A 20,575-nucleotide genomic window follows, 5' to 3' on the forward strand; every position below is an offset into this window, starting at 1 on the left:
CAAAGCGCTTATTAAGTATTAGGTTGCATGTATAACTATAATGTTTGCATACACTATTACCCATGTCATCGCCAATTAATATAAATATCCTTTTGATTTTATGTTTTCCATGATCAGGGGTTTAAGATCTTGCCATAAAGCCTACAATTGGTAGGGGAGCAGATACAAAATGAGAAGTTATAGGTTAGATAGTTCCATGTATCTCCCAGATCTTTATTAGTTTTTTTAGTCCAACTATAGTCCTTAATTGCCTATCCGTTGAATAGAACGTTTCTAGCCCTGGTCTATTAAACATAAAGAACTAGTAGAAGTTCTTTTTAGCCTTGATACTAATTTAAATTGGTCCAACTTTAACTGAGATGGATATCGATCCCCAAAAAAATTTCCAGCCAGTGTTTTGTGTTCAATTATGACAACATATATTCCTACATATGTCTACGCGAGTGAAATTGGTGATCATTAGCATTTGTGCTACAAAAGAGATGCGTGCATCCTAGATTTATAAATACTTGTGTGTTTTTTATAATTGTGCCAGGTGATCCTTAGAGGCGGGACTGAGCATGGATCATTCGAACGAGACAACTCAGGGGATAGAACATTCAGAAATGTCTAACAATGTAAACGACCCAAAGGGTCCACCAGCCAAAATTGCCCGCCTTGAGCAGAATGGGAGTCCTCTAGGAAGAGGCAGGATTGGAAGCACTGGAGGAAAAATGCAAGGAGTGCCTCACAGACACTCTACACACATGATGAGGACAAATATCAGAAAAGGTAATGTTCTTCAAATACTTCTTAAGATAGCCTCCAATTGTAGGAGAAAGAGCACCTTCTGGAGCGTTCTTTTACCGATCCTTGCAAGCGATAAATGACATTTGGAAAATCTCCCTGGCAGGTTGTGACAAGAAATAGAAGAGTAGAATGAAGGAAATTCTTACCCAACGCGGAAATACATATATAGAAAATTCTTGATTTTTGTCGATATGTGAATCGATAAAAATTCTTGATTTTTTTTTTTTTTTTTTTTTCGATCAATACGTTTTTTAAAAAAAATTAAAAATGGGATTTTTTTTTCCCCGCAAGTTGTTACTTTTGTTTACTGTAGGAATGATCTGTCCCGCGGTGGGATTCAGTAACTTTTGCTGTGTTTTGGTGAATCCCTAAACCCGCGATTATGCATGTTTTCCTCAAAAAAAAAGTATAGATAATTGTATGCCTGTTTCAGTCATTTTTTTTTTTTCCCTTTCAATTTACGCTGATGGAAAGTTCTGATTCTAACGAGTAGGAGACTTTCGTGGTCATGTCATTGGCTTAGTTGTCTTCGTTTTTCTGTCTTGTTTTGGAATGTAAGGGGCATTATTGTGAGCCAGTTGATAATTTCAAGTACATAGTTGAAGGCAGAGGAATTTCATTGTATTCGATGTGTAACATTTATCATACAATCATTCATTTTGCATCCAGTTTGGCGAAAACAAAGCATATATTGATCCTGAAATGAACAGACACAGCAGTTGGTATTGTTAGATCTTTATCTATTAAAATGGAAAAAAAAAAAACAGCACTTCAGCAAATTCTTTGGCCTCTGTTCACGATTATCCTATTTATTGATTGTTTGCCAAGGATGTATGCATCTTAAGAAAGGCAGGGTAGAAGCATTAAAAATATAATTTATTGTGGCTTTTGAAGCCGAGTGCATTAATATTGTACCAAGAAGCTGCAGCGAGGCAGCGTAAGAGGACTTTCTGACGCCTGCAGACCTATAAGTTCTATAAATTCCTAAATAGGAGATTTCCGCCGCCTCTGGTCTTATGGGATATTTGTACGGCAAACTTTAATGCCAGGACAGTTTTAGACGAGGATTGTACACAGACTGCTGTGCTCCTTATGGCAGACGTGTTGTGTACATAGACTCATAAACCTTCAGCGGCGGCTCTGACAGTGCCTTCAGGTTGGAATCATTGTGTATTTTTAGCCCTCACCAGTGCCCTCCTGCCTTTAATGCTGGGCCGTTACGAAATTTCTGGTTGGCCAAGTCTTAGGGCAAGGAGATCAGCAGTCGGAGAGTGCGTAATGTCAATCGCAGGGGGAGGGCGACGCGAACAACTCTTCTGCCGATAAACCGTAGTCATAGATTGTGGTTTTTTTTTTTTGTTGTTTTAGTTTTTTTCTGCGTACGATATTTGCCTCGTGTTACCTTTTACAAGTATTTAAATTGAAAGAAGATGAGCTCATGGAATTACCTCTACTTTTAAATGTTGGATTAGTTAATTAGAATCCTTTGCGATGCAACTTTTTTTTATTATTATTATTTGTATTATTCTTATTAGGGTGAGAAAATGGACCAGGGAAAAATGTGAAAAGTAGAAAAATATAATATAACACAAAATTAGAATATTTCATCTTAAATCCCTTCTCTGATATACCTCCAGTGCCCTAGCTCATCAGCCCTGGTTATAGCACTGTGAGTGATTTGGCATAAGGTCCCAATGTAAGCGATCACACAAGCACTGCACTCGTGTGGTGCGGGTAAGAGGCACTGGGATACGCACTTAGCCACTCCTTCAGAGGAGAAAACAGGTCGTCTTTTTACGTGTTGGAAAACGTGTACAAGACCTTAACCTCTCGGATGCTATATCTTCATTATTCAACCTCTGGTACTCCGTTCGCTGTGTCTAAGTTACCGTTTCCTCGTGTTCTTCGGTAGAACGGCGAACGAACTGGTCGTCTTTTCCCACTGAGGGGCTTCAGATACGTAGGGTTTTTTGTTTGTTTGTTTGGTCTTTGAAAAAGTCCAAGTATTGCCTGCATCACCTAGAAAGCCAAAGGCCTCTGTTGATCTAAGTACAACCTCTTCACACTTTGATCAAATGAATGAGACATTTAGATTAATTAAGTGGAGTAGTTGCAGGAGGACCTTTTTTTTTGTTTCATTTTTTGACGAAAACAAGCCCTTTTCATGTGTCGTTTTATGGCGAATACAGATCAGGGTGTCTTTCTTGCAGTTTGATGAGTACGCTCTTTAGAATACGACGGTAAGGTACATCTTATTTTCCCCACGTACTCCCAAGAGCCGATGTAACGCAGCCTGCCGTAGAATTCTCTGATTCTTCACTTTCAACTAACAAGTTGCATTTTAACAAGCATGTTGGCATTTCACCGCTTCTTTCGCTCCCCGCTTCCAATTAACCCTTTAAGTACCCTGTCTACGCTTTCCCTGAGAGGTGGTGTTTGTAACTTAGAGTTCCGACAACGACGGCAAAATTCCGACATATGGAGAACCATTTGGGCCCTGTTTTATCATATCATATGATGTCTCTGTTTATATGATGTTGTTGCTTTAACTTTATGCACTTAGACTACATAGAAATGGTATTATGAAAAAACATTTTAGCTTGATTTTTTTTTTTAATTAATCAAATTTCATTGTTTATATCCTTTGTAATTTTTTTAATGAAAAATATCTGTCGCCTTTTAAGCATAAATACTAAATATTCCGAAGGCGATTCCTAAATGACTGATTGGCTGCTGGGATAATGTTAACCTTGTTACATTGGACTGCTGTGGTGCATTGCCAATAAAAGACACTTTTTTAAAAAAATTTATGTTTTATGGTTTTATATTAGAATGAAACTGCATCCGCCTGCTCTGTTAAATAACTATAATATGGTTTTCATCCTCGTTAGAGATCTCGCCGCTTTATGTAAACATAACCAACTTAGTGCCCTGTAACCTACCACTGTCGAGTCAACTTTTTAGCATTTGGGTTTTCAAGCAGTTACCATTTCTGTTTTAAAGGAGTACCTTAGTTCAAGTTTGTTTCGGTTGTTCAGACTTTTATGTATTTGTTTTCTACGGTATATATACTTTGGGTATTTATTTCCAGCTTTTAGAATAATTGTATTATGTTAAACTGCAGATGTAATTACATGATATTCATGTGTATTTTGTTTTCATGTACACAGGGAATATGCTTCCAGTTTTCTGCGTGGTGGAACATTATGAAAATTTCATTGAGTACGACTGCAAAGAGGAACATGCAGAATTTGTACTGGTTAGGAAGGACATGCTTTTTAACCAGTTGATTGAAATGGCTCTACTGTCCCTCGGCTATTCGCATAGCGCTGCTGCCCAAGCCAAAGGTAAATTATTATTATTTTCAAATTACTGATTTACAGCTTTTAGTTTTTTTTGTTAGAATGGTAACTTAAGTTTTTTTTAAAGGCTGGTAAAGATCCAAGCTTTGCATTTCAATGCTATATATATATATATATATATATATATATAATTTTAAAGTTTGATTTGTTTTTGTTTAGTAATTTCTAAGTAGTGAGTAGTTGTAAGGGAGTCAGAATGTTATCCGTGAATCATTAGCATGTCTATTGACCTTAATAATATGCTCCGCTGAGGATCCATGAAGAAATCTGTGCATGTCTGAGCAGATGGAACGTGGAAAGTCAATTTGCATTTATGCCTGAATACCTAGATGCATTTCCTTGCGATTCTGCAATTTGTTTTATGCTTTTTTTTTTTTATTGTTGTTGTTTTTACTTTAGCCATGCCATTTGACATTTTTTGTGTCTTAAATGTAAACATGTCTAAAATGATAACACGTTTAGCACTGGAATAATTTGAGAAAAATCATCACCTGCTGAGTAAGTCATGCGATAAATGGTTTGCTGGAAAGTTTTTTTTGGTTCACAATTTCTTTGACTTCTGGTTGTGCCGGCTCTTATGACTCCATTGTGCAACAGGGCTAATCCAGGTTGGAAAGTGGAATCCCGTTCCTCTTTCCTGCGTGACAGATGCTCCTGACGCTACTGTGGCAGACATGCTTCAAGATGTGTTTCATGTGGTCACGCTGAAAATACAGCTACACAGGTGAGTCATAACTCGATACGTAGACAAGTCAACGGCTCTGTTGTGTATCGGCTGCAGACGTCTACTGTTCCTTTTCTGATCCCTTAAGCGCCATGTAGGTGAAGGTGGCTCTTCAGGCCACTGGTAGGCAGAGTGTTAAATGAAAATCGCGAGTGACAAAATTTAAAGGCACTTAACAGCTTCCCCCCCCCCCTCTAATATACATTTTCCTTTGTTTCCTGATGTTTTACTCTTGCTGTATATGAGTTATATTTAGCCAATTAATTGAATACATGCATTACAAATGAGTATTTTACATAAAATGTACTTAACAGAAAAATATTTTTGCATATCCTGTACCATGCCATCTGGGTACATTCTGTAAAAGAATGACTTCACCATTCTTAATGGAACCCGGGGTGTATAATTGGTATTAATTTTTTATTTTTTTTGGTATAGTTTTGATTTTTAGCAAGAGTAGAAAGGGACAGGCGCAATTTAATAAAAAGCGAAAACCCTTAAGCCTATTTGTCGTGGTGAGTTTTGAGAAAGCATTGCGCCTAAAATTGTTTTACCAAGCGCATCAGAGCAGGAAGGTAGAAGTAACATGAAAAAAATAGTCGCCACATGCAGCTGATGTATAATTCATGCATCAATACAGCAGATGTGTTGTATAAAGTAATTAACTAATCGGAACAATCAGGAGACCGAGAGCAATCTCCAGATGCATCTGCTTGATGCACAAAATGAAATCTGTCTGTCTTGGAGGAATGCTCTGCAGCAGGATGCAATCTTCTAATAATCCTTTCTCTAATCTGTCTCTAATAGTTGCCCTAAACTCGAAGACTTGCCTCCCGAGCAGTGGTCCCACATAACCGTGCGAAACGCTCTTAAGGACTTACTGAAAGATATGAACCAGAGCTCGTTGGCTAAGGAGTGCCCCCTTTCACAGGTACCAAGTTCTAATCGGAGTTGCAAGCCTATGTTAACCCACGCGATGCCAGGGGCGTTGAACGTCTCCCTGTTTGGAATGTTGCACAGCTGTCTGGCACTCTGAGGGTTAACGCGTTGTTAAGAACCCGGATAACGCTGTCACGGAACTTTGTCACCTCTAGGTATTGTACTCGCCCGCATGCAACAACTTGTAGCAAGTGATCTCCTCTCAGGCAGCGTTTTCACCTGCCGTCCCTCGTCAGTCCTGGCATGGAACGGCCATTGTATAGCGCATATTGTTTCTGCTCTGCCCACGACAGTGGGAATTTTTTCCGTTTTTTGGCAATGCACCGTTAGTGCAAAACCCTACACCCAAGCAATGAATTATGCATGCAGTAAAAAAAAAAAAAAAAAAAAAAAAGGTGAGAAAAAGAATCCTCATGGGACTCAGAATAATTACAAGCAACACAATTAGAATCCTGTCATATAATCTAATTAAAATATTCCAGTAATAAAACTAAACCATTCAAATCTGGTCTTTAAATACTGATAGGAGGTTTTTTTTAGACGTATTTACTGTAAAATGAGTGTTGTGTACTTCTCCGCAGTGTTAGTCTAGTTTTCTACTTATTTGGCACCGAGGTGCGTCGATGATTATTTTTTCCGATCAGCTGTCGTATGTTTTTATTTAGCATAATTGTAAAAGAAAAAAAAAATTACAAATATATATACATCTTACTTCAGAGCCTTGAGTGATGGCCTACGATGATTCCTTTCTTTTCCCCTGAGTTTACATTTTATTTACATTGTCAGCTGTACAGGACTTGCCGTCCATTAAATTAGGGTTTGTTGTTGTTTTTTTTTTTAAACTAGGCTTGGATGATTGCAACTATTGTTTTTGTAGCAGCACATCGATAGAGAGAACATGGCACGCAGCTAAGGTTTTAGAACAGCATGCACTATGTTAGTGTTGTCCTACTGACAGCAGGCAGATTCAGATATTCTTTCCGGCCCCCCATGCTTGCCAAAAAAATGTAGGTTCCCTTCGATTGATTCATTTAACATGACCACCCATTTCTTTGCTGCTCAGTGATGTAAAGCCCTTTTTAAAAGTTAGATAGTACTGTTAGGTAATACAAATAAGCATATTTATATTTCAATAATACGTTAAAAATAAACAAGATGCCTTAACCAATAAAAACACATACTTTTTGCTGGTTTCTCTTTGCGTGGTTGGCATGTTTTGTTTTTTTTCTTCTTTTTTATTTATTTATTTTTTTATAGTCTTGTGGCTCCTGTTCAATAATTGTTGGACTGGAAAGAATCAAAATGATGTTCACTGGTTGCAAGCCATTCCCGTAATGCCACATTTGTACCTGGTGCCCAGGCTTGCGGGGGTTTGCAGTTACCGCGCATGGTAACTACTGATAGGATTGTTTTCCCATTAGCAACAAAGTCAAATAGAAAAATCTAGTAAATCTTATACAGCGAATATATAATCAGTGCAGGGGAGACCTGTTAACGCGATGATATTGTTTTTTTTGGAAGATTTACTAAAGATCGGAAAACACACATGTAGATGGCGAAAAAGAAAGTGTGCCTGGCAGCCCTTCTCTATAGAAAAAAATGTATTTACTTAAGAGTAAAATTTTCTTAGATTGCCTTTTGTCACGTTCTGTTATCTCCAGTTTGAGGATAATGTGTATTGAATAGATAGTAACATGTCAAAGTACAGATAAGCACTGAGTTTACATGGCAGAAGTAGGTGCTGCGTTTATCCCTCTTTACACTAACGTTCACGTCAGTAAATCTATGTACAGATGTTTGGTTTTAAGATAATTCAAAAGCAACGGTAAGCAAATACATATTTGAAAACATATCACAAATTTACTAGACAGCATAGCAGCAATCCCTGGCTGAACTCATTCATTCATTTCCCCCCCCCCCTTTTTATTTGGGCTCTTTCTTGTAGTCTGCTGAAATGAGACACATTAATGTAATGCTGTCCGGTCAACTTCATATAATCATAATACAAATTTGCTAACATTATTAGATTCATTAAAAAAAATCAGAATTAAACACAGATTAAAAAAAAAAGTTACTATGTTTTGAGTTAATTTTTCTAATGGTATAGCATCTCAGTGGGCTAAGCAAACGGCGCTGTAAAATTATATCGATAAATAAGTAACTTCTGTATTTTTTTTCCCCAGTATACTATTTAACATAATTTGGGATTGTCTATATTATTCTTAATTCACTTGATTACAATGGCAGATTTTGAGCTGATAGTTATTCATACTAGTTCCTGTCTAATGCATGTTACGATCTTGTTGTCTGTCAATCGTGGAAGTGCTGCTCCTATTAAATACTGCTGCCAATGGGCACCAAAAATGTCCTCTGGCGTTACAACCGCAGCATGCACTTGAACTCCTTTTAAGACGAGGAGATCATTACTGCTACATCTGTGCTGAATAACCCATTGTCTCTTGTCTGTCCATATAGTGATCTATACATTCGCTCCACAATACATTAGTGTCCAGTTTCATTTTAACTGGAAACCTTTAATGGAAGGAAAATCAGAGCCCGTTCTATAAAACAATAGTGCAGTGGAATATCACGTCTCTCTGGGTTATGACTCTGGCAACTTAGTTCTGCACAAACTTTCCTTTCTCACTTTTAGATTAAACGCTCTAGAAAATATTATTTTTTAAAAATGAACGCTTTCTACATTTTTAGCCAAATTTCCATTAGAAATCTACCTAATATTTGCGGGTTACTAGTTCAGTTCCGATTTTTCTGGACTTACTATTTACGTATAAGCAATGGTTTATCTGAATCATCAACACATTTATTAACCACTCAAAAAGCCGAGCACCCCTAACATTTGTTTTTTAAAGTATATTTTACTCCTAACGAATGAGAGAATATACCACTCCGTGTTTCATAAGATTTTATGTGCCGGTTCAAAAGTATATCCTAATGTTCTTTTTCTTGGGCTGTTTGAGCGATACTTCTCTATCACTTCAGATCTTTCTTACCTGTTTTGATTAAGGTTATTCTATATTTGGAGCTGAAGTGTAAATGTCATTTCATGTGTCATTGACACATCATACCTGTATTTCTGGTTTTGTAAAAGGATACATATAACACTTGTATAAGTCTACATGGATCTTCTCCTTCACATACATTAGCAAGTTAAAATACCCTTATTTGCTAAACCTCATTTTAGAACATTAATTAAAATAATGTTTGCTTTGGTGTATCTCACCTGTATCTTACCTGCTGCCAGAATCTGGCCCCCTACAATTATAGTCTGCTCTTCTCCATCAACAGTATCATTAATGCCAGTAGGTATTTATGAATGTGTGTATAAAGGTATAGAATTGTGCTTAGTGTGTGTAGGTACAGTTTAGATTTTTGACTATCCAATGTTGGACTTGGATAAACCAGGTCCTGTTGTAGTTCTGGTCCCAACCTAAGCTATTTAGTAATACGTGGAACTGTAAAAACATCCTATACTCCAATAATCAGTAGCTACATAGTGTTCCTTTGTTTCTTCCAATGCAATACATTCTTGATCCAGATAATTTGTATGTCCTCTTCCAAAGATAAAAAAAAAATTAAGGAAACCCTCCCCTACATGGAAGATCAAATGGTTCATATTCGTTACCTGCAGATTAAAACTATTGACCCTTCCTGCTATACAGGAAAATATTGGCTGTGTAATATAGCGGAAAGTGAGGACAGTCACAGCACAGAAATGTCCGTTTCACAGCCAATGTATTATACCGTGTACAAAAAAAAAAACACTTAACCCTTTCGTTATGTCTGACACACAAAGGCTCAATGAAACATCTCGGGGTTACGCACAGTTTGTTTTGTGACTCAAGTTACAGGCCTTTTTTCAGCGGGTTGAAACAGACCGCCGTGTCCCAGTATTATCATGTAACATGGTGCTTAAAGGCTGTCTTCCTGAACAGATTTAGAACTGTTGTTTTTTTTTGGGTTTTTTTGGTTTTTTTTTGTTGTAAAAGAACAAACCTAGCCACTGGAAGCAAAAACTGCCAAATGATCCATTATCATAAAGAAACATTGTACATAGAAGCGTAAAAACAGAGCCCAAACCATTTAATATAAAAAGGGAGATCACGTACACAAGTTTAGCTACATTTCCCCATTTAGTTATTCACGGCACTAAAGTTTTGCTTTTTCCGATATATAACCTATCTCCCAGCATGACTTATTAAGGATAAGTTGCTGAAATGTGTAACCTCACAGATGGGGAAAGAAGGGGTGTCTATGATGCAGGAGAAATATTGCATCTTTTAATGTCCAGATTGCCCGGTTTAAGCCATTTTGACATCTGTCTTTATATTTTTGGAAGTGAAGAAGAGTTTGTTAAGAACCATTTTACAAAGTGTTCTCCATCCCAGCCTTATTTTACCTGTATTATGAAAGCAGATGGTCTACATGTCTCTTGAATATTTATAACTATCAAAAACAATCTCTTGCTATTCACCCTTAGGCTTATGAGATGTCAGGACTGTTCTGGTTGGGAAAAAATCATCCTGGGTGTTTACAGAAAGAGGATTACATTAAGCTGAAACGACTATACATTTTCGAGTTTAATATTTGTCCGTCAGCTGTTTAATCGTATTTAGATAATTGTGTAAATAGGTTGTTTCAGCCGTTGCCCTCTCTACTCATAGAGCTTGAAACGCTCGTGAACCACATTTCTAAATATATATTTTTTTCCAATGGCTGAGCAATCTGGGGAAAAAATAGTTTGGGTGGTTTAATGCTTATTTAAAACACCTAGCAAAAGCTTTGGGTTTGGCAAAATCTTATCAAAACAATCCACTTTAATCCATCATGACAGTCGTACCCTTCCAATCAGGCGATTTATGATTTTAGAGAGAGAAAGAGAGAGAAGTTTTTTGAGTTGTGGTTCCTCATGTGTATAAAACCTTAGGACACCTTTTATCTGTATATGAGCATCACAAATAATAGGGGACAGTGAAAGTATGTAGAAGTACATTTTAAAATTGACAATAAGATTAACACAGGGACGTATTGGAAGAGAAGGAAAAGATGGTCCTGCTCTTGCTTGGGTGATGATGGCTTGATTGTAACAAGAGTGATTGGAGATGACCGATGATAATGCAGGTTGAGGGTATAAGGGCTTCTCTGAATAGGTCGGTTTCCAGTCAACTTCTATTGTTGGGGCTCTAGTCGGTCCAGTTTACACCCTGTGCTTGTATAACGTTAATGTTACTCCATGTATAGTATTCTGTATTGTACCGTTTTTCCTTTTTTTTTTAACTCGAAATTATGTGTATATTTCTGCAAGGAAAGTAAGGATTTTCTGAAAACTCTTGTGTAAATTTGTCCCAAAGCATGTATTCCCTTTCGCAGCTTCTGAATGCCCTCCACTTGTTCCTGAGTACATTATAACATATCTAGTGACATGCAGACATTTATGCTATTGGATAAAAGTTCATGCATTATAGCATATTTATATTTATTTTATAGCATATATGTAGATTATTTTGTGAAGTTCCTGATGACCACAGTCAGGTACAGAATGGTCACTGTGGGCATGTTATGTTTCTTCTGCATGACCGTAAAATAAATACATGTTATTGCCTTATTTTGTTATTAATGCTAATATTGTTTAAAATTGCTAATGCCCTGCAAATGAGTCACCGTGTTAGAAATGTGAATGCGTAGTTCATGCCGTTGTAGTTGCAACAGATTGATATAATTTTTATTTATTTTTTATTTTTATGTGTAGAGTATGATTTCTTCCATTGTGAACAGCACTTACTATGCAAATGTCTCAGCAGCAAAATGTCAAGAATTTGGAAGGTGGTATAAACATTTCAAGAAGACAAAAGATATGATGGGTAAGCACTCAAAAACTTACAGAACGCAATACTTTGTTGGTGTCAATCCATCACAAAGCAGCTTAGTTTTCCTCTCCAAATTAGAAATAGGATTAGGTGTTTTTGAAAAATAATTGTAGCAGTAAATATAAAGCTTTGAATGGATAATAAAGTACCAGATCCTCATACATTCTTGAAAAGGGAAAAAGCAGCAGTAAGTTAAAACATATTTTTGTTTACATCCTGGAATTGTCACCATCCTTGGAATATGGGAAAAAAAGTCGGAATCCGCAAAGTGTGTTGCTAAATAATGTTGTCAGCCATGGCTTTTGTTCCATATACACAAATTTCAATAGATGCCCTTTACTTTGGCATGTAAATTAAAGTGCTCTTTGTCGGGTCACCTCCGATTGAATGTAGACTTGCAGCAGCGTTCTGGCACAGACTAAACCATGCCAGTCTTCCTTGAAGTTCCAGTTTGTAGTGTTCAGAGCCGCAAACATGTCTTCATAGCCAGATAGATATGTCACCTTTCTATTGATAGACCTAGATTACTATATTGGATCATATTAGCACAGACTGATTTCTGTTTCACATGAGTTGCTTGTGCACTAATCCGAAATGTGTTTTTCATTCAGTTGCAGTATTACGTATTAGTTTCAATCTAAGGAGGTTGAAAATGAGAATTTTGTTGAATCAGTATTCATTAATGTACACGTAATAGTTTATTGTTTTGAGGTCTTGCGTCTTTTGGTTAATTGTTGTAATGAATTGCCTTCATAACTTGTATAGCAAAGCTGGCCTTGCATCACTAATGCACGTTCTTCTATAGCAAAAAGTAGACTTTCCCCATGGCTTTCTTTTCATTAAAATATATTGTGACTATTAGGAAATCCATTTATTGTTCCGAAAAATGCATTTTTCAGTTAGGTTGGAGTTTTTAATTGATGATTGTGTTACTTGAATCTCCCAAAAAATGTTTCTGGTTCATAAAGGGGTTAAGTATACTGGATATTCCTTTGCTACTTTAAAATTCCATTAGCTGAATGAATATTTACATTCATATGTAAATCTAAACATACAAAAACAGTGACAGTAATAAAGTAGTTATTTTAAAAGAAAAACAAAATTGTATGTAGACAAAATTGGCTTATGTTTTAGTTTGAGCTGCTGAGCATATTGATGAAGGTACATCGTGTGTCCTCTAATTCCCTGCCATTTTATTCTAAATTATTAAAGCAAGATCCTGGCAGGTTTTACAATTCACATCCTTAGAACACTGTTATAAAAGACAATGCTTACTCCTGGGCATTACCGTGTTGACTGTGAGGTCACTCATACTCAGCCGCTATCCATATTTAAAAGCCGATCGACTGAGTGTTCTCCTGGCCGATATTCTTTGATGGCAAATCCTAGAGTTTGGGGAGGCTTTCTGATTAGCGAACCAAAATTCTCAAGTGCTTCTTGTTGTCATGCATCATTAACCTCATTCATAGTAATCATCTGATATGTGAAACAAGGATTCACTGTGTTTTGCTGTGCCAGTATAGCTCAGAGTATACATAGTAATATATGCATTGCATAATGATAAATCTACAATAGGCATATCATAATATATATAATATATGCTGCTTTCATAAATATCCCAAAGCCAGAAAATGTTGCTCGATGCCAAATCTATTTTCAAACTGGCTCATCCGTTATTTGAACTTTTCAGATACAAGGTCACTGCTGTATTAATGCGATGACCCTACAGCCATTTATGAAAATTATTCCTCTTAACGAGCCAGATGCCAAAATTAAGTCAAATTCTGTGGTCAATAAAATCCAACATATAATATGTTTGTCATGTCTTATGTCGTATGTCACCAATGTAGCTGTGATGTTAAAGTCATCATAATGAACTAGTAACTCTCATGCAATTCTATAATTCTTTTCATTTCTGTTGTTTTTTTTTACATTTTTTATGTAATAAAAACTCCAATTATTTTAATTCTTTCAGTTGATATTGAAGACCTATCTGAATTATCTCAACAAAGTACCAATCACGTGAATTTTGGTCAGCAGGCTGTCCCTGGTAACACTTCCGAAAAGCCTTCCTCTCCAGTACAGCATTCTCATGGTGGCCAACCTTCAGTGCGAACCCCTCTTCCTAACCTGCATCCCGGACTTGTATCTACTCCCATCAGCCCTCAGTTAGTTAATCAGCAGCTGGTAATGGCACAGTTACTGAACCAGCAATATGCTGTGAACAGACTATTAGCCCAGCAATCCTTAAACCAACAGTACTTGAACCATCCTCCTCCTGTCAGTCGATCGATCACCAAGCCTTTGGAGCAGCAGGTTTCACCCAACACAGAGGTGTCTTCTGATATCTACCAGTGGGTGCGTGATGAGCTCAAAAGGGCAGGAATCTCACAGGCTGTATTTGCACGCGTGGCTTTCAACAGAACTCAGGTAAAATATTTGCAAATTAATATTGCCAAAGACAGTGTGCTTTTTATGATTAGCCTAATGATGGTCAAGCAAAATGGGAGAGCTTGGGCATGCTGGTGGTTATGTTTCCAGCTAACAAAGAGCTGCATGCAGTACACGGTAAAGCATATACTACTCTGTAAACGTGTCCATGTTTAACTGAATATGCCGAGGGTTATATTGTGGATTTGTGCAATAGCTCAAGCAGCAGAAACATTCCATTGGCTGCTGTGATAAAGACCACTTTCAAAAAGTCATCTTTTTAAGTAACATCCACTGCTTGGTGTAAAATCTCCGTATGTAGGGATGTAACATTTTCTGCCAATATAAAGATGTTTTTGGGCACTGCCATGGTTCCTCCATTTCTTTTGCATTATTTAGTAATCCCTTTTAATCGCCCGTTGATGCTCCTGTTCCAGGTTCTAAACATTTTACCTTTTCTGTTTATTGCAAGGAAATGGGAATTTACCGAATCTAGACTCCATAATTATCACAGATTAGTAACCAGCTAAACTGACGCCGATGCAACCTTAAGCAAACCTTGAGTAGTGACTGAAGCCATTGTGGTTACTATGAAAATGAAATACCTCCAGATGTTGCCGTAACCTTTCCCAGAGCATAGCCTTGTATTAAAGAAAAAAAATGTGGCCTTATAGACCTAAAAAAAAAATAACAGTGCCAGGATTCTCTGTAAAATATACACCCCACAGATGAATTAGTTTACTCTTGAAATTCCTGTAGGTTATGAGATGGCAGGAAGTTTAGTGGCAAAGTGGTAACGTTTTGGAATTGAATAAAGGGAATTGGTGGGAATTTTACTGGTGATGACTACTACTATGTTCAAAGCCGCCGAGGTACTTAGCGCATGTTACCAAAAATCACCGCAAGGAACTTCATTTAAGATATATTTGTCATGACATTTGAGGTACGTCAAGCTCGTTTCCTTGCATTGTGCCGGGGAGTGAAGACTAAGACATATTTTGGCTTAGAGATGTGAGTTTACTGATTTTAAACTCTCACCGATTATTAATTCTATCCCATTAAAAGGGGTTAATCTAAAATGTTTTTTTTTTCACAGTGTTTTGTTTATCTCTCGTGTGTATGTTCGACCTTTGTACCCAACCCAGTATGATAGACGAACAACACTGAGCTCGTATCATACAGCATTGGGGTAAACAATAGTATGGCTTGGTCTTAACCACCTAAAAGGACCCTGTGATGCAAGAAAGTCTACAGTGGAGGGGATTTTATTAGAATTAATGTATTGGTTCAGAAAGGAGCAGAGAAAGTCACCAAAGTATCACATGACTTCCTATTATTGTACCTTAAAAGTATGCTGATAAAGGATGTTTATTGAAACAAAATTAAGTTAAACCCACCTTTCTTTAATGCTAAACTACATTTCTATATACGGCAGTCTATACCCCTTCCCTGCAAGTGCTCAGCTTAGCATGATAATTATACTGCAGTTCATGTGTGTCTACAAAACCCATGTGAATTGCCTTTAGAATACTTGAATAAATAAAATCTATAGAAATATGAAAAAAAAACTTAATAAAATGTTTTCCTCTAATTCTGTTTTATTATTTCCTTGTATTATGTCCCCACTAACACTGGGTAATGTTTGAATTATAATTTAGAATAATCCTTACACTATTCATCAATGTAAATGTTGTATAGCCCAAAAAGCAGCATTCCTGTAAAACATATAGCGGGGCTCTATATCATAATATTATAAAAAAATATAATGTGAACCATCCTTTACCCTACTTAAAAAAGAGTTCCTGCACTTATTTTTTTTTTACCATTGGATCAGAAGGAGTTAATAAAATAGATTTATACTATTCACAGCAACTAATTAACGCAACTTTGTCACTCAACATGGCTTTTGCTTGGTTTGTCCCGTTGAACCTTAATTTAAACTTTCCAAGATGTTTTCATTTTGTGTAATGGTTCCTAATAAATGGGCAAATTAATCGGTAGATATAATGGGCTAGTAAGTAATGCGAAGCAGAACGAGATCACTTCTTTACACAGTTATTTTAATCATTAGCACTGGTAGCACACATTAAATACCACTAATAGTTAAAATGTGGCTTCTAATTACATTAGCGAACATGCTTGAGACTGTGCGAATCACTCTGTTATGGAAAGGACTCAGACAGTAAATGTATTAGAATCAGTCTTGTTCACAGATAAATTTATGTCGTACAAAGTGGATTCATTCTGCCTTTGAGGATGAAAGTAACCAGAAATTGCTAAAAAATATATTTTTAATTAAAAGTGCATTATATCACTGTGTTTTTGGTCAACTAGTAAGATGTTCTTAAGTGCGCTTTTTTTCCTAATGACCTTGTATTTGTTTTATATTAACCCAGCAAGGTAGCAACAAGCTAGTTCCCAAGATGTTTGGCCAGTTTTCATGAACTTGGGCTGTACCTTCTTCAAGTGTATTCTTTGATAGTGATTCTCTAATAGTCTCACACTTAGTCCCGCAGGCACCGTAGCAGCATTGGCAAGAACGTCTGATGCTGCCAATTTGCCACGGTGCCCATGTACTGAAAGATGGCGGTATTACATTCAGTGAACTATTAGTTCCTGCGATCGTGACCCATGGCAAGTTTTCTTGATGGACTGTTCTGGCCTGGTGCAATGCATGGTTAAATTGAGGAGTTCTTGAACGTCCTCGGCCAATTTTAAGATATAGCCTATGTCCGTCACCCTTCTCAGTCACTGCCTTACCTCACTTTACTTTAGACCCCATGCTTTTAGTCTATGCCATCTTTAGCATGTCTCCCTCTCTAAGTCATTTCCCCTTTGGAGTCCGTTTTGTGTAGTCTGCAGTACATTTTGTCGCATGCGGATAAGCATAGGCAGTCATTAGTTATTGAGCTCCTTCTACAAACTCTACTAATCATGGTTTGCCAAGGTATGCTCCCTGAAGGCCGGAAGTATGCCTTGGCAAAACCTGTTGGGTAGAACTTCCATTGGTATCAGTGACTGTAGCAGCAGCCAATCCCACACATGCTATCTAAACGCTGATGTTTTGCTAGCATACATGTGATTGGTCGCTGCCTCAGCAGAAGTACTACTGAGCACGGGCAAGAAGTTTATGTACTAATTAATGCCTTTCCGTAGAGGCAACCAGGGAAGGAGAAGAAGAGACCAAAGTTGCATATCATAAAAACGTCCTGTAACTAAAGATTGCACACTGCTATTTCTAAGCAGTAAAATCCGAAAAGAACTCCAATATGCATTAAAAATATTATTTTGGAGACAAGACTATTCCTGCAACTGAACTGTTTAGTGTTTCGCATGACTTTTAAATAAAAGATTAATTACAGTGTAACTGACCCAATGAAATACCCTTGAATTCTGGAGTTTTTAAATGCGACGGTGTCCTTCATTTGCACTTGTCGTGCTATGTATGTGGTATCTAAAGGTGAGCGTCATTCCGCAGACGTAGCAGATTGATGTGCTTTTAGGTCACGCGGAAACCGTACGCTCCGTAAATCCAGTTTATTTCACAGATCCCTGAAAAAAAGAAATGTGGACATCATTGTCCCCTTAGGAACAATCTACTTCTATTTGTTTTTGCTTTCTCAGTTGAGCATCAGCCACACCAGGGAAAAAAGAAACGATATCCTGAAGATCAGCTTGCCAGTTGTACTACTGGGATTATTCGCATTCTGGGGACTTGATTGCTCTTTATAATTTTAACTAAGGGATTTAGGTTAAGGCTGTTTTAAGGAGCTGTTTACTTGCCAGCTCTGCAGGGGCAGCAATAGCCTAACTTTGGAACCATGTTATAGTCCTAGTTCACACAGCAGCTGCTAACAAAGTAAAAATACAAGTGTAGAAGAGAAGTCAGAATTAATGGCTCTGATGGCAATCTGTTTAGTGAAGCTCTTGGTAGCGCAAGACAATGGTCTGTCGAGCAAACAGCTTGACACATCTGTGCCATGAACATTTTCCCTAAGAAAAAAAAAAGTGACCGTTGGGACACTTGTGTAGCTGGCCTGCAATGTCTCATTGCTGTTTTAAAGACATACCTGTGTCTGATTTCTATTTAGCAGTATTGTTAGTCTTCCAGAAGAGGAATTTTACTGCATATTTGCGGTGTAGAACTTTAACCCTTCTGACGTTTTGACATGTCCTTTCAAGTTAGATTGGGTCAACAATCTAACTTGGATGCATTTAGAAGACTTTCTACTGTTTTGTTTTTTTTAAACTGTTTTTAAGTTGAAGATTTTTTCTTTTATTATTTATTATTCGTCCCTCCAAAAGATGAATATGAACAATATTAACAGATAATGATCACCTGCATTTAACGCTGTTGTAAGCTGTTGCAGTGTTCTTGGTTTGTTTTTTGTGTTAAGTCCGACCTGATGGTGTAAAATCATACAGTCGTTATAGATGGTAGATTTGATAAAAAAAATTTTTTTGCTAATCTCTCTTGTGAAATTTTTTAAAAATCCCTGAATTTAAAGTTGAACTGCCCCACTTTCTTTTGAGGGCCCAACAATCTACTAAATCTAGAAAATAACATACAACCAGAGGATTAATTGAGTAATAACACAATAATTGTAAAAATCTTGTGCTCTGGCCACCACGTAGCCCAACCATAGGCGTGGAGGAGGAATTCCGATGAACGAAAGTTTTTGATGCCCAGTATATGTTCTTCTGCACATAGAAAAACACAGCAAAAGTCAACAAGAAGGAAACATCTAGGAACAGCAACACAGAGGTCTCTTTTCCCTATTGGGACATTGTGTTGTTGACTGTAGGCATATTGTAGGTGGTCCACACCATGTGGGCCTGAAAAAATATTACATTACCATAGAGAAAAAATATGAACCATATTTAAACTTATCATTTTATATATATATATATATATAACCAGCGTTTACATGTCCTTTTGCAGGTTTTTTCCTGCCTTTTTTGTGGTTTTTCTTTTAAAGAAAGTTTGCATGTAACCCACAATCTTTAAAGTTTTTAAATTATGTGATGAAATAAGATCCCCTACTTAAGTGTAACTACTTAATTACTACTGTGCTCCATGCGACTCTTTGTAGTTGTGGAATAAGCAGACCATCTATATCATTACTGAATAAAAGGTGGGGGGGAGGACACCGTCATCACAGATCTACTTTTGTTTACGGGAGACAGAGATAAATGTGGGTACTTAAGAGTTTTGTTGCGGTTGTCCTAATAGGTGGGGTCCTTCAATAAACTGGTAAAGGTGCTGTTCTACTTCGGCAAAACAATGATTTTGCTCTCCAGCATGTTAAGCATTTGCTTTACATGCTGGAGAGCAAAATCATTGCTTTTCAGAAGTGGATTTATGTGAAAATAATAAAATTACAAATCTGCTATTATTTAATAGCAGATTTGTAATTTTATTATTTTCCCATAAATCCACTTCTGAAAAGTCTTGACACTTTCTTTGACAACAGCCTACCAGTGCTTGTCTTTAAATCACATGACATTTAATTGCTCTGCCACAAATTATGAATGAGGCAAAGCTTTACTTGATTAAAGAATTCTTTCCAGGAAGGGTTTTGGGGGAAAGAAATGTGAATCACGTTTCAATGCTGCATTGAATTACAAAATTGTTACGTTCGGCAGAGTATGCGGGACCACACCTTTTAATTGCAAGTTAGTCTTTAACATAAATAATTATATTGTTTTAGTAACAGGCATTTCTGGATATTATCGTTTATCGTATTTAATATTTTTTGAAGAGCTTTGATGGTATTAGAAGGATGATCAATTCTTCTCCAATCAATGATTATGTATAAAGGCGAGACAGTCTGGTAGCCAGACAGGAGACGTCTTCATACCGTCTCTTATCCGTCTTCCACTTCTAAGAGACTGAAATTCGCTCAGCAAGGTGTTGATTGTATACTGTGCCGTTTAGCGGGGAAGTCTGTTTTCCAAGATGCAGTCCTAGAAGGCTTTTACCAAAGAAGAGGTGAACAAACGTTGGTATAATTAATCATCCAGCTTTTATAACGCAGGCTAGAGGCTGGAACCTGATTTCCCGACCGTGGGGGTAGTGGATATGAATACTCATCCATCTGCTTGTGAATTGACAAAAACGATTCCGTTTTTTTTATTCATTGAATCTCTGATCAAAATGTTAAATACGTTTTTCTTTATTCATTGGCAGTTTACCGTCTAATGAAACCCATAAGACCGACATAGCCATGCTCCTAAAATAATACAATGACAGTTTACTGTCTTAATTCCATAAGCTAGCTTCATTGCTGGTACTGTGTAACACTTTATTACATTCTAGGACGTGTTTGCATATAGTTTGTATGTTTATACTTTTGTTGGCCCATTGGAGCTATTTTACTGTCCATCATCAATTTAAATTTCATGTCCTAGTGGGAGAGCACTCAAAATCCACCCCGTATGCATGT

At 37.0% G+C, this 20,575-nt stretch overlaps 1 protein-coding gene across 1 annotated transcript in view; it reads left to right on the forward strand.

The window, feature by feature from the left end:
* Window positions 1-560: 560 nt before the first annotated feature.
* Window positions 561-20,575, forward strand: part of LOC149300782 (DNA-binding protein SATB1-like) — a 48,275-nt gene continuing 28,260 nt past the window's right edge. The window contains exons 1-6 of the mRNA XM_089484799.1: window positions 561-771; window positions 3,960-4,136; window positions 4,749-4,875; window positions 5,683-5,806; window positions 11,582-11,693; window positions 13,675-14,129. Of these exons, the coding sequence (XP_089340925.1) occupies window positions 561-771; window positions 3,960-4,136; window positions 4,749-4,875; window positions 5,683-5,806; window positions 11,582-11,693; window positions 13,675-14,129 (1,206 nt within the window). The remainder of the gene's footprint in view (window positions 772-3,959; window positions 4,137-4,748; window positions 4,876-5,682; window positions 5,807-11,581; window positions 11,694-13,674; window positions 14,130-20,575) is intronic.

Source organism: Sceloporus occidentalis, unplaced genomic scaffold (genome assembly GCF_023333645.1).
Source record: "Sceloporus occidentalis isolate IW3139 unplaced genomic scaffold, rSceOcc1.0.p SCAF_23, whole genome shotgun sequence".
NCBI classification, from domain to species: domain Eukaryota; kingdom Metazoa; phylum Chordata; class Lepidosauria; order Squamata; family Phrynosomatidae; genus Sceloporus; species Sceloporus occidentalis.